This window comes from Carassius carassius, chromosome 35, assembly GCF_963082965.1.
Source record: "Carassius carassius chromosome 35, fCarCar2.1, whole genome shotgun sequence".
In the NCBI taxonomy this organism is placed as follows: Eukaryota; Metazoa; Chordata; class Actinopteri; order Cypriniformes; family Cyprinidae; genus Carassius; species Carassius carassius.
This window is the reverse complement of record NC_081789.1, coordinates 2,954,390-2,969,291: the sequence shown is the minus strand read 5'-3', so window position 1 is coordinate 2,969,291 and position 14,902 is coordinate 2,954,390. Positions and strand designations below refer to the sequence as shown.

At 39.5% G+C, this 14,902-nt stretch overlaps 1 protein-coding gene across 1 annotated transcript; it reads right to left on the bottom strand.

The window, feature by feature from the left end:
• Positions 1-2,905: 2,905 nt before the first annotated feature.
• inhbaa (inhibin subunit beta Aa) lies at positions 2,906-13,380 on the bottom strand. The gene is made up of 2 exons (XM_059524272.1): positions 12,529-13,380; positions 2,906-5,229 (listed from the first exon to the last, which is right to left on the bottom strand). Exons 1-2 carry the CDS (start codon positions 12,929-12,931, stop codon positions 4,457-4,459), a joined length of 1,176 nt encoding a protein of 391 aa, XP_059380255.1. The 5' UTR covers positions 12,932-13,380; the 3' UTR covers positions 2,906-4,456.
• Positions 13,381-14,902: the final 1,522 nt, after the last annotated feature.

The window sequence follows — 14,902 nt, the reverse complement described above, 5'->3', positions numbered from 1 at the left end:
ATGCCTCAAGAATACCCTTTTAATGTATTATAAATATGGGCTTGGCTTCATGGAAAGTGTTACCACCGTGTCCTTTAAACTTGAAATTCTGTCACCATCTATGCCCTCTCGTCATTTAAAACTACTGTCACTTTTTTTTTTCTTTTTTTTCTGTGGAACAAAATGTCAAAGCTGCTATGTAGTGATGACCGTCAAGTTCAGCTGTTATACTTGCTTATTTAAAAGAAAAAGAAAAAAAGGTTGGGGGTTGAACCCAGGTTGTCTTTCATGGTATTCCGAAGCTGTATCTAAAACTTAAAAAGTACTAAAATATATTTTTTTTAGTCATGTCTTGCCTTGGGCAGAAAATTTGCCAGGACTGTCACTGATGCCACCTCAAAAGAAAAAAAAAACAAATAATGCATGACACCCCAATTCTTACCTTAGCATTCAGCACTTGCACTATATATAAAAAAGTGCATTTTAAATGAATGAGCATCCTCTGTTTTGCTGGCCTCAGACTCTGAGCTCCTGCATTCCGTCGCTGCAGCTCTTTGATCGCTCACTACTGAATTATTATCACTGCCAGCCGTTTGCTCCTCTCTGTCATTATCCTGAGACAGCTCTGATTTAACCAGGAACTCCGACACACTACTTCATGCCATCTAAACTAGTATCTTTTTTTCATTTTAGGACAGAGGAGGTGTGTGAAATGCTTCTGAAGGGTCTGGAGTTTGCGAGGCTGTTGATGTTTTCTTGCACGTGTGTGTGCATGTGTCTTGGAGGGACGCTGTGGTAATGTGTCATACACCAGTAATGGTTCATGATGGCTGGTCCACCTTCTCCAAAACCACTGTGATTTAACTCAAACCTCTGCATGCAACATGCTTTATATAGACACCATCTGGTTCTCTTTCCTGATAATCATAATTTAGCATGCAAACGGTCCTCCTTTTTTCCTCTAGTCTTCTCTAAGGTGGCTTTTTTTTTTTTGGATGCTTCTGATTTTGTCCTATAAACTGTCCCCTGATTGTATATTGTAGGGCGTTTGCTTTGTTAGCACTATTTATATGTATCCATATTTTTCGTGTCTTGAAATGAAATGTGTTTATGTGTGTTCTGTGCAAGAAATCACAACCAACACATTTCTCATGTTTTAGTGCAGGGGTTTTCAAACTGTGGGTCGCGACCCACTTGTGGGTCACAGAATGGAACAAGGTGGGTCACACAAAGTCACTTGGCTGCAGCTAAATTTGCGTTTCAATAAAAACACACACACACACTCACACAGTTCAGTCTAGGGCTGCACGAATGTGACGAGTGGGGCGGGGCCGAGAGCCGTGGAGTGATTGGGAAATGAGCGACACCTGCAACACTCACCGGTCTCGAGAACCCCGGAGGAGATAGGAAGTATACAAAAGAGGAGCGACGACAGTGAAGGACGAGAGAGGCCACTGGGTGGCGTCTGTACTTCCCGGTCAGAGAGCACCTGTCCATCAAAAGCTCACTATCCAATCAGAGTAGATCACTGTTAACACCACCCCCATGAGATGTTTGTGTCAAAACACCAAACGAAAAACTGCGAAACGTAAGCGAAATCTGTAGCAATGAATTCAGAATCCACGATTAGCGAAAACGAATCTTTGAAAAACATTAACAAAGAATGAAGCATATTTGAAGAGCCTGTTAAATTTGTGCGACTGAGTTAATTTTTTTTCATTTTCATAGTGTTTTTCTTCTTTTGTAATGGCATATTTTTGATAGTTTCTGAAAAAGTTACGTTCAGTTTTATAAAGTTTCGTTCATTATTATTGAAACAAATGTAATTCCATAAGCAGGGCACAAATGCAGGATTAATTGTAACACTACAAGATTTAAACATTTCCACATAACAAAATGTACAAAAGTTTGCAATATTTCCTTGATGTATCATCTCTGTTTAGAGAAAAATTTGCCAAAGTTCAGAAGTCTTTTGAAGATATTGCTGAACATTTATTTAACCATCACAAAAATAAATATATTTTTTTTATTATTATTTAAAATGAGACACATCTGTTTATTATAATTTTTTACCAATTTCACAATTATTTTAATCTCAAAACTGTGTTAGATAGCTCTGCTTTGCTTCTCATGCTTTTCTAAATAAGTGTTGGATTGTGCTCCGTTCTCGCCGACACAAACGGAAGATCATGAATGTATTTTCTGCAACAAAACACAGCAGCGCAGATTACAGTTCACTAGAGTGAGCCTGCTTCACGTTTTTATGAACACTACATATTTTAACGTCTGTAAACAAAAATTAAAACTGAAATATTAGTAGTGAAAATTTGTTATTTTTATTAAATACTTAATTTCTGTCATCAAACTTTTAAGATTAGGCTTAAAGTAATGTCAATCGTTTTCTTATTTTTTTTATATATATATATTTTGGTGGGTCGTGAAATAGATTACACTTGTCTAGGTGGGTCGTAGAATGGAAAAGTTTGGGAACCACTGTTTTAGTGTACAACATTTTAACTTTAATGGTGAAGCAAAGGACAAAATACTGTAGAATAAATTAGATAAAAAAAATAGCCACAAGCACATTTTTGATTTGTACAACAAAGCAATGCAACATATTGGTATCTTGATTTCCATATATACAGAATAAAAAATATATTTTTTATTCTTAGTCCACTTATTTCAGTGTCAATTATTTTTTAATAACAACGAACAAACAAACAAAAACATATACAACATGTCTTTCTTTATATATATATATATATATATATATATATATATATATATAAGAAGATATTCTTTTTCTGAATTTGTATTTTTCTTTTCCATTTTAATAGTGATTTTCTTTTATGACATTTTGTATGGATTCCCATCAGGAACACACTGAAAATAGCTAAATGTTTTAGTCCAAAATGTAACAAAATTATTTTTATATTTTCTTTTCTTTTCCCAAATTGCTTCATTTATTTATTTATTTTTTCAACATTGCACAGTGGTAAAATATTTCATGTTGGGAAGCGAAAATATGAACATCTGCAAAACAAAAGTTTTTTTTTTTTTTTGGAACACTGCAGATCCTTTTAACATTTGGTGAAAAAAAATTGCAAATACCTAAATAGTTGTTGATTTCCCAATTACACAAGTCATTAAATATTAATGCTGCACATTCACTTTTGTAACAATTCATAATTAAAAACAAACTTTAAAAGGTTGGTTTAAGTGCTGTTTAAACCATTTAGATGGCAAGTCGCGCATGGACTGTGCAGCAGTGCAAAAGCACACAAAGGAGTGGGCCGCTGTGGGACGTTGAGAAACTGTTTTAAAGGTCTTTCAGTTTGCTAACATGGACATCTTTGTAGGGAGAACAAAGCAACCTTCTGAAAGACATATTGGTATCTTCTGAATAACTGTTCGGAGACAGCCTAATATGTTAGGCAACGCTAACCTAAATTCTTTGGTGTTGAGTAAAAAACCAAAAGTCTATTTTGTAAAATGCATGTGTGTACATGGTCCGCTGATATAGTGCTAGTCATCTCTGCCTTCCCCTCAAACCTCTGTTTATTTTTAACAATATCATTTGTTAGACTCATGCTATGTAGGTACGTCTGTTCTGAAGTGCTGCTAGTCTTTCTCTATAAACATATTTGTACATGTGGCTAAGCTGATCAAAATGTTGATATAGTGCAAAACTGTAAACGTTTTAACGTCTCATTTTTTTAAGATAACAAAAAATTTACAGAAATCAAAACAAAATAACATTATTAACAGAATAATTAGAATAATACTGTAGAGAAATGTTTGGTTCCAGCAGCCGGTCAAACTTCTTTCAAGTATCTCTCAACAACACACACGAACAGACATGCACACAAACGTACACTAATAATCCCGTTGGCACACTTTACATACACACACTTTTGTTCACGGACACACACATCAAACATATACGTAAAACATACGTACAAGGTATAAAAAGTCAACAAATGTTAACTTCTTTTTTTTTAGTTTGTAAAAGTAAATAGTTAAGAAACAAAACAACACCTCGATGAAAAATATATCATAATACTTGACAAGTTGCATAGCTTTGAGATTTTCTTTTTCAGGCACCTCATCTACGTCATCTCTCTTCCTGCAGTGCATGTCTGCGCTGCAAAGTAGGCCACATAAATATTCTCTGACCTTGCTCCGTTTGCTTTGTAACAAAAATATATTATATTTCTTTTCTCTTTTGAAAGTGCCACAGAGAGTACTCTGAGTTACAGATACCCATTGGATTCTAAGATGACCACGGACAAGTGGTCGAGAGAAAGAGAGGCCTGTCTACATGAGAGTTTGTCTTGAGGCAGTGAGATAAAGATAGAGGAGCTCTCCTCTCCTCTCTCTACATCTCTTCTTTTTCATTCGTTTTGGGGCTGCAGTTGTTGCCCCTACCAACTAACCTTGTCTCTCCCTTCCTACCCTTCCTCTTACCATAGCGGAATTATGAGCATCCGCATTCTTCTACAATCATGTTCTGGATGTCCTTTTTGACGATTTTCTGCTCCTCATTGTAGTAGAGCATGGACATGGCTCGCAGGCGAGTCGGCACACAACAGGACTTGATGTTGGTGAAGGGACTGTACCCTCGCATGCGGTAGTGGTTGATGACCGTGGAGTGGAAGGACAGCGAGTTTCCGGTGATGCTGGCCACATGGCTGGGACAGTCGCCCTCGCAGTAATTGGCGTGATACCCAGAGGGAGCTATGATCCAGTCATTCCAGCCGATGTCTTTGAAGTTTACGTAAAATTGGCGCTTGCAGCAGACGCGTACCTTGCCGTCGCACTCCAGGCCTCTTTTGCGACGTCTCCTTTGGGACAGATCGTCCATCTGTCGCACCACAGCCATGAGGAATGGCCGGTGGGATTGCTCACGCTCGCCGCCTCCTGGATTCACAAGCACCGGTGTAGCTCGAGCATCGCTGCACAATGGGCAGGAGACACGCAGACTCAGCATGCTTCCCCCACGCTGCAACAATGCCTGCACGCTGGCCGAAACGGGAAATGTATGCCAGCCACTTCGCCGCGTGTCCACGGATTTCTCCGCCAGAACCTTCTCTCCCGTACTTTGCTGCAGGAGCAGCCGGATGGTGACGTTAGCTCGGGTGCGGTTGCCTTTTGGCAGTCGAAGAAAGAGCCAGATGTTGGCTTGCTCCACTAGAGACATCTCACTACTTTCCTTGGAGATGAGAAAGTTGACAAACCCTGGAGCTTGACCTGAGAGACAGGAAGAGAAGGAAACATCAGAGATTAGTCAAATGAGCTGATCTTTTGTTATCGTACTCGTATTACACTTTAGCCTGAGGCTTTGACTTTGAAGATGGTGTGCCCGCCGCATCTTAGCTGACGCTGGGAGCGGTGGCATCGATGGAACACTTTAGCTTTGTGCCAGCAGTGACCAGTTTTTCAAGGTTTCTGCAAAACAATCTTCTTCTGTTTCGTGATGTATGCAGTCATGCATCCTTTTCCTGCACGTCAAATCAGTGAATCAGCTATTCCTACACGCACACTGGCAAGCAAACAATCCCTTCCGGTTGGTTCTTCCTGCACCACCTTGGAATTGAAATAATTGAGGGTATAAAACCAACTTCATCACCTCTCCTGGTAGTTAAAAGAGCAATTAAGAGCCAGCTAGCCTAGTAACACATAATGGCCATGACAACATACAGCGTGCAGCTGGAAGCAGTGATGTGGCATGTGGCTTGCTGTCTCACTGGACTGTAAAAGACTGTTCCCTTTGGCTTTACTTCCCACAGTGTTATAGACAGAGGCAAGGCCTCTGGAAAATCTCAGTTCACGGATCATTTGGGTACTTCTAAACAAATCCTCTCCATTTACTGACTCAACCGGTTTTTAAGCCACTAAACCCTTGATGGGACATTATTTTTGGCTGTTCTCATTGACTGTTGCTCACTTATACTGTAGCTGAGTTCTTGCTAAACTGGCCACCTATGTACCACAACATATTTACAGGGTTACGCCGTAATAACAATGGCATCAAGCAACAAGTGTGTATGTGTGCAAGAGCATATTTAAGGCTCCCTGGCCCAAACCCATCCGTCCAAACACAAGGGAGCTGCACAAATGCGGTCTAGAAATAATGGGCTTTTTTTCCTGTAGTGGTTTACATATTGTTTCCCTTTTAATCTACACCCAGTGAAAGAATTGAGTATCGTTAGGGTTTACTTTGCTGGGTAAACCCTTCAACTGCCACTCCAGAGCAGAGGCCCAGGGCCAAAGAAGAAAGATCACCAACGGATCTTTGCAACTCTGCAAGCTTCTGAATATATTTGCTGGACAGCAAAGAGAAATTCTAAAATTTGAAGAGAAGGACTAAAGGGCCATGCGGTAATCCCTCAACAATAAATGCCAATTTAACCGCAAGGGCACAGTTTGCACAGCTGTCTTGCACACAAAGATGGAGAATAACATTTACACATTCCTCCCCTCCCCTTTTCCATGTCTTCAAAAGGGGCGGGTGGCTGTAGTATAGAATCACCTGGGAACTTAAGTGTGTTTATGGGGTGGTGGGGGGTGGGGGATGTCCACTCCTCTTTAAACATGGCTTTACTTTATGTGTTCTATAATCCCCTTTTCTATCTGGTTTACCTTAGGGGGAATCAGCCTCTTTCATCTCCTTGTTGGCCTCCTGTCATATTGTATGGCTTGCAATGCCCCAGTGCTTGAAGCTCAAAGAATGCCTTCACAGTAAAGAAGTATTCAACCTGTAAGGTTGTTGAAACACGCCTCTTTGGAGTTGGAGTTTGTTTGTACTCTTCCTAGTTAACTTTTATAGAATGCACTATTTATAACTAATTTGTTGACAATTCTGATTAAAGGAAACAGGTTTTCCATGCAGCTCACATATGCTAGTTCAAATAGCAAAGTGCTAACAGATGCTTAATGGATCAGGTGGAGTGAGGCATTCATTCATTGATGTATATTTCCTAGGATTTGCGGACAACTAAGCAATGGCTAATACTTGCATAAAAGATCAGAAGGGAAGGACGCTAGGTGCTAACATGAGAACACTTTCTGGATACCTTCTGGTATTAAAGATTCTTGACCGATTTTCTTTTTTGACCCAACAAGATATTAAATTAGAAATAAAAGTCTGAAGGTGGAAATGTGACTCTTTTAATGGTGTGTGGGAGTGAATGATATGAGTTCCTCGCCTGTTATGCAACATATTTCAAGCACAGTCCCGCCAGCAGTGAGGATGGATTTCACAGACTAAACTCTGGCGCTAAAGCTTACTGTGAACCATAGTATCACATGATATTATTATATTTCAAACAATAATCAGTTATCATCTGGATAACGATCGCTTGCTACTCTAATACATTATAAAGCAGATCCAAATGAGATACTAAACCCAATAAAAATGCAGCTGAGGTACTCCAATAGAAAATATATAACACTGCGATCATAAAACATCCTCTGACATTATAATGTCGCTGAACAGACCAGAAAACCACTAGAATTCCTTTCAGTGCACAGCATGTTGCTACAACGGCATTCATGGCCTTTCCTACATCCCAGCATGAGAAGCAAACAAACAAAAAGAGCAATTAAACCTTATTTCCCAACCATAACACTGTAGAGTCTTGTATACATTCTCCGGCAAGTGTCACTAACACCGGCGAGCCACTTCACGATACCACACCTTGTGCCGTAAAGGCCAAGCATGCTTGTAATGTTTTTCCCCAAACGGCCTTGTTCCCTCTTTATCTGGTCCTCATCACCCACAGGCGATTCAGGCACCAACAGCAGGCCTGCTCCCATCAAAGTCAGGCACCCAATCCAGCAGCAAAGAATCACCAGCTTCAGACAGCCCCTGCAGGCCAGCGCAGCTCCCAGGGAACCATGAGGGTAACGAGGAGAGTTACTGCAGCCTCCCCCTACTAACCTTTGGTAGAAATCCACAGAACAAGGCTATGTTACATAACTGAAGGACGGGCACTTTCATGACTGCGGTTTAACAAAACACGAGGGACAATCTAAATGGATAGTTGCAATTCATATTTATTTGGTTGATTTTTCAGGATTCAAGGTTGGATGTAGGTTTGAGATGCTCGCTAATTTTCTACCAAGCCCACATCTGCAAGTAATAGCCCACTCTCACGAACAGGTTTGGATGATGCATCAGCTGTCAAAGTAATAAATGAGTATAGTTGGCATGGTGCTGCAGCATCCTTTCTTCACTACAGTACTTTACCTTGGAGTCAAGAAAGCTTTAAGTTGCATTACAAAATGTCGCAAGCAGAAAAGTATCCTGCTACCTGAGAAACCTATTTGACCACACTAATGCTAAAGGATCCTCGGCTAACAAGGAGGCTTTCTAATGTGGTCCTCAAATCTGGATTGTGTTTAAAGGCGATACTTTGTGGCTTTGTCATATGTAAGGTTTTGCAAGCTGGCAGTGTAGCCCCAAAATAAGACACTTACTATTTTATTTCTATTGCCTTTAAATAGTAATTCTTCATATTTTTTTAGACGATCTTGAAGCAAGTCAGATTATCTTTTCTGCAAAGAAATCAGTGTTTGATCTAGCAAAAATAACTGCTTGCATATGAACAATTGGGACATCTTCTTATCTTCGCTGTAAACATTACTGGAGGGAGTGATTATAGGGCTTTCCCTGTGATAAATTGCTTTGCAAGTAGGAGGAGATCAAAACGAGGAAACAAAGTAAATATTGAGTCATTGTTTCAGAACATGTCAAGCTTTGCATATGCAACCTGAACGCCTGAATGTCATCAGAAAGGCCAAACACTGAACGCCCACACACACTCACAGCATCCACAGTGATATCATCAACGTGCCTTCTGTTTGAAGATTCAGCGCATGGCTTCAGTGAAATTCAATGACAAAGAATAGTGAACATGGTACATACTATTTATTTAGTCTCTGCATTTTTAAAATCATTATCATTGGTTTGGATGCAAAAGATATCCATTTTGAAACTTTTAATGGAAAAAAAAATAAACTTTTGCAGAAGGTTTGGCCACATTTTATGAATGACCTCTGGTGCACTCTGAAGGTTTAGTAGTAATAGTGAAATGTCAAGGAAAGACCAAATTCTTTAGATATGGTTGCATTGAAAAAAAACTTGTAAGTGTTTTTATTAGTTACAATGCTGTTATTCCGTACCCTTTGAAACGGCCTGAAAGTCTGCAGAATAAAGTCATTCATTATTTGCAGTCATGCTAACATACACAAGCTCTGATTGCTCATGCCTTCAGGCTACACATTTAAACTGAGAGTAATCAGTCTTACCATGTAGCGCCCAATCAGCCAGAATGCTGCATGTTAGAGATAATGATTTAAACAAGTATGTCCTTCAATAAATGCAGTATGCCTCAGGTTCTGCGGTCCTTGTATCTGCCAATTGATACATGTATCTTCATTGATGTAATTTCGGAACCTATTCAGCACATCATTTAAAAGGACAACTGACATGCAAAGAAAGTGAGATCTATAAAGTACAAAGTGACGTGACTTTCAGCCAAGTATGGTGACCCATACTCAGAATTCATGCTCTGCATTTAACCCATCCAAAGTGCACACACACAGAGCAGTGAACACACACACACACACACTGTGAACACACCCCCGGGCAGCCATTTATGCTGCAGCGCCCAGGGGGCAATTAGGGGTTCAGTGCCTTGCTCAAGGGCACCTCAATCGTGGTATTGCCGGCCCAAGATTCAAACCTACAACCCTAGGATTAGGAGTCAAACTCTCTAACCACTAGGCCACGACTTCCCAAAATACACTAGAAATGTCCATACATTAAATTATACATTATGAAATTATACATTACAATTAAATAGCTTTAATTTTAATAAACCTTCTGAATTATTGAAAAAAAAAAAAATATATATATATACACTTATATTGCATAGCTTTATACGATATGTGTATATCTACCTGTATGAGTGACAATTATGAGAACATATTCTTGGACAAGATTCCAGACAGATAGTGTATGCAGAAGTCTGAGACTTACATCATACACATAATTACAGATGTCTAAACAACCCACTTAACGCAGCATTACAGTGATGCTGTGCAGCAACATGTGTCTTAAAAATCAAACCAGTATGAAATAATTGCCATGCACAACTATGCATTACAGTATTTAGAAAATTAATCTAATTACACTTCTGTCTCTGCTTGTGATGCCAAAGCCAAAAAATATCACCTGGTGCCACGTTGCAGTTTAAATGATGCTTGAACAGCAACATTCGAATTGGCCCAACTAGGTACAGTAATAAATTCACTAGGAACTTCTGCAGCACATTTTGAGATGAATCATAATGTATAATTTAATGTATGGACAGTTCTAGTGTATTTTTATTAAAAACAAAAGAGCACAAATTTTTATATATATATATATATATATATATATATATATATATATATATATATATATATATATATCACTACTAATTCTTATTTGCGAGGTTCTGCAATCAAGCTTTATTGCATTTCCCCTTGTGGTGGATTTGAAGAACAGCTCTATTTTGAATACTTTTGGAAACAGCTCAGAGGCATCTGAACCCAGCATTTCGCGCCAGACGCAAAATGGAATTCGAGCTGGTATTCCCATGAGGCACGAGCTCGAGTAAGAAACAGTTATCGCGAGTTTCTGTGCGACAACATTGCAAAGGCTTGGCGGAAGGAGGTGATGGATGCTTTTGCACGCTTTTCATTATTAACAAAAGCCCATAAGTGGACATAAGGGGAGAAGACGTATGTATTTTGGTTTGGTCAGATTTGATTATGAATCGTGTTAAAAAATAATCTTGACAGAAAGTATTGCAGTCTCAAACTATAATTTCAATAATGCTAACACTCCACCCACTGCTTATTATATCAATAACGACTTATTTTTGTACTATTTACAGCCTTCTATTTAGTCTAATTCGGTTTAATGATGAGAAGTATGAGTTAAGTATTATATTATTTATGTGGGTATCTTTAGTTCTTCTGGTGTGTTTGAAATGTCAAAGATGAGTGATGGAGTGGTGGAAAGTCTGATTGCTGTCCACAGAAATTGAGCTATGATGTACCATGTGCTTGGTTTGTGCCAGTACTGGTCATAATTTGACATTTTGCAATGTGAGCAGTTGAATGAGAGCTCATAATCCTGATTTATGTCCATAACCCCCCACTCATAATCAAATACCCATTGAGAACCAATAGATGTGTATGAGGTTGAGGGGATATATACTTTCACTAACAATCCATGTGATAAAAGTTTGATATAGATTTGATTATTAACAGTTTTCCTTCTGTCTCTCAACTAGGTTTTTTGTCATCACTTAAGCATGAGTTGAATTTCTTTTGTAATGTGACAAGCTGTTGTCTGGCACCAAAACATTATCAGGGAATGGTTCTCAGAAACAGGGTTCTCACGGTCATGAAAAACCTGGAAAATCAGTGCCTTTTAAAATTTCCAGATGTGGAAGGTCTTAAAAACGTCATGGAAATTTCTGCAGTGAATGCAAATTTTCACTTTATTTGCTCTGTGAATGCAGTCTGTATAAAATGATTTTGCAAACACTTTTATAATAGACATGAATGACTATTGAAAGAAAAAAAAAACCCTGCATATTATTGTAAAAATTTATTCGTTCCAGTGAGTCGGTTATTTCTTGTGATATCTTGTCTTAAAGGTTTTATTTCTTGCTCTTCTTTATGTCATGTCTCTTGTACACTTATTATTTCATAAAAAATGCATAATTCATTTTTATACTTATAATGACATTCTAAATATTCATTCTCTCCACAAGGCTGCTGCGTTACAGTCTCAGCTCCCTAAAATCATGAAACATTCATCTTTAAGACAAGCAATCCAATTGCTCTGTTTGCTGCTTTTTAGGTCTGACACATCTGTTGAGAACTCCTGCAGCACACCGCCGCTCTGTCACTCATGACCCATTTGTGCTGCATGACTCAGAGAAGAACCCAATCTCTCCTCACATCATGGGCTTGACAGCACCTTTGAACAGTTCTCACTGCTGCCGACAATGCTTTTTCAAACTGCCTTTGAAACCTGACACAAAGGCAGTAACTGAACAGTCTTCTTTTCCCTCCTATAATACGGAGAAGTCCTTTTTTTATTCCTATGCATTATGATGTCTCTCAGCCCTCTTCAGTGACATGGGGAAGCTACATAGGAGTCTGTCAGTCCCCTTGGAAGTGCTCCTGTGCAGAGCTTATGGCTAGAAGCCTGGGGGGCCCTAGCAGATAATTACTGATTCTCTAAACCAGCAGGAGGTTTGCAGGAACCTCGAGAGAGGAGGAGAGAATTGCCGCAGCTTTTTTCTAACTGCATTGAGTTTGTGCGGTGGCAACAGGTTTCACTGAACTCCTCAGACTTAAATTGAACAGTTTTAAAAACCCACTTCTCCGGTTTCATCCCTCAAGGGAAGACTAAATGATTTACTTTAAAATATTTAAGGACTAAGATCATTCTTTAGACATTTGTTAGAAATTTGGACTCACCGGCTTCAGCAAATGTGATGATCTCCATCTGTTCTGCCTGTTCAGTGTCCTGACGGCTGCTGGCCTCATCCTCAATCAGGACACTGCCATCCTTGGCCACCCTTCCCACGTGTACCTTGCGAATGGCATTGAGGAGCGCAGCTCGGGGCACTGGGTGCGTGATGTTAGGGCGCTCTTGCAGGTGCAGCATGTTAAGTATGTGTCTCTTCACCGCCTCGACCACGTCTTGCTGGGCTCCCTTGTCCTCACCCTCACCTTTTCGAAGCCGCGCCAGGGCACAGGAGGGACAGTCTGTGGCTGCCTGTTCAGACATTGCCAGGCTTCCTTTGGTGACCATGGCACTGAGGGAGCAGGTCTGGATGAGCAGCAGGAAGATCCCGCTCAGAACAGGGAGAGGGGACATCCTTAATGAAAAGTGTCAGTTGCTGAAGAGAGCTGGAGGGTGTTTGCACTGGGTTGCAAAATGAACAACTTACTTTAAAGTTCCTTTCAAAGTAAAACAAGAACTGTCCTGCCGCCGAGAGCTTGCAGTTAAGTCTGTCTGCCTGTGGATGAGGTCAATCTTAGCAAAATTTGAGAGGAGCAAAAAAGTAAGAGCTAAACTACTAGAGGGGGAAAAAAAGTGAGGAAAAATGTAATCCTTCCAGGTAAGTTGTGAGAAGAGATGCTGGTTGGAATCAGTTCTATCAGTGGCTTTCTCCTTCTCCAGGTCCTTGGGAAGTTTGTATAGGATGGGCAGTCGGCTTCTGGATGTGCCCCAGGGAAGCAGTGTGCTCGTAAGAGGTCTGGGACTGCTCACTGTGCAGGAGTTGAATGGTTTTGTAGAAGTGGGCTGGACTCTCTCACTGGCTCTAGCTCCCGTCTCTCTATTTATGCTTCTCTCTCTTACAGAGTAATTATACTTCCCTTGGCCCCTCCCCTCTTCCTTGCTCCCTCCCTCTCTTTACATTTCCTTTTCATTTATTTTTCTAAAGTTCATTCATTTTTAAATTTTCAACAGTCTTGCTGCTTTTAAATGCAGGACACTTCTGTATTACAAATTCTCATTTTAATAGACAAAATTCAAGTCTGGCAAATCGTCAAACAGAAATATTATAATAGTATTTGAGTGTTTTGTGGTGGCACAGCAGTTCCTCATAAATGTATTATGGTCAACCGGAGGTTACCAGTGGTAATTTTCAGAGAACTTCAGTTTTCTTCCCATTTAAACAGTTCCCTTAAAGAAAGAACGTCTTGACGTTACTTTAAAGCAGTGCGTGTTAAGTATTCCACGCTTCTTTTTACTGCTGCAACATGCAACACATGTTGTGCGCAGATTCACCAGGAAGTGCCCGGGAGGCTAACTTCCTGTTTAATTGGCAGAGGACAGATGTCTGGGATTCAGACAGCTGGGTATGTGACATCATCAAAGGCTGCGTCGAGGGCATGCGTGGGTCGTTCGTCTGCATATCAACCAAAACATGCATGAGGGATCCTGCAGTCAGGCGAGTCATGATGTGCAGTGGGTTACGTAGACGTTTTTACCATATAAGACATGCTGATGTACTAATTCTGGATTACTCAAGGTTCTGATTCAGGATTCCCCCCTTCATTAGTGATGCTGACTGAAGTCAGTGTCTCAAGTATGCCTTAAGAGAGTCAGCCTTTGATAATAATGAATCAATGGGTCTATTTGTCTCTAGTTGTTTTTTCTGTCTTTATCCTAGTTATTAAATGATATCATTTCAGACCAATATTTTAGTAAATATCATTAACATAGTTGTTATTGAGTTATATGCTGTATTTGTATGTATGTTTAATAACTTGATTTGGATAATAGGTTAAGGTATTTTCTCTGTATCAAATTTGCATCACTTTAACATGTGACATATCACTGTAAGGAGTCCCTCTTGTGGTCAAACTTGCTCATTGCAGAGAATCAAGATATTTACCCCCACCCCCCACCCCATGGAGTACAGGGCTGAGTATTGATTCACATAATTTGATATCGAATGTTTGAGTATTATTTTGAGTATTACAGTCTCTCAATTAATTTTTTGGTGAATTCTCAAGTAATAAGTAATTGAAATCTGGTCCAAAGAATCCTTGAAGTCATTATACTGTTGATACCATCCAAATAATTAATATACTGTTAGTTTTTCTATATGCAACATCTTTTCTGTGGTTTACTGTTTGCCTTGGTTTTAAGTTAAAAAGATATTCTACTCTTCATTTTTAGAAATGTCAGAACCTTTAAAATCTTAACTGCTGGAAAACTCTCTAGACTGGATGATTCTAATATGATTGTTGTTTTATTGACTGAGACTTGTGGACTAGACTGGAAAAGAGAATTAAACAGTTGAATCATAATAATCATGGCTTGCGTTGTGACGGC

Coding starts and splice junctions, on each gene's coding strand:
- inhbaa (XM_059524272.1), bottom strand. CDS start 12,931: ATGTCCCCTCTCCCTGTTCTGAGCGGGATCTTCCTGCTGCTCATCCAG. Junction 5,230..12,528: donor CATCACATTTGCTGAAGCCG/GTGAGTCCAAAT, acceptor CCTGTCTCTCAG/GTCAAGCTCCAGGGTTTGTC.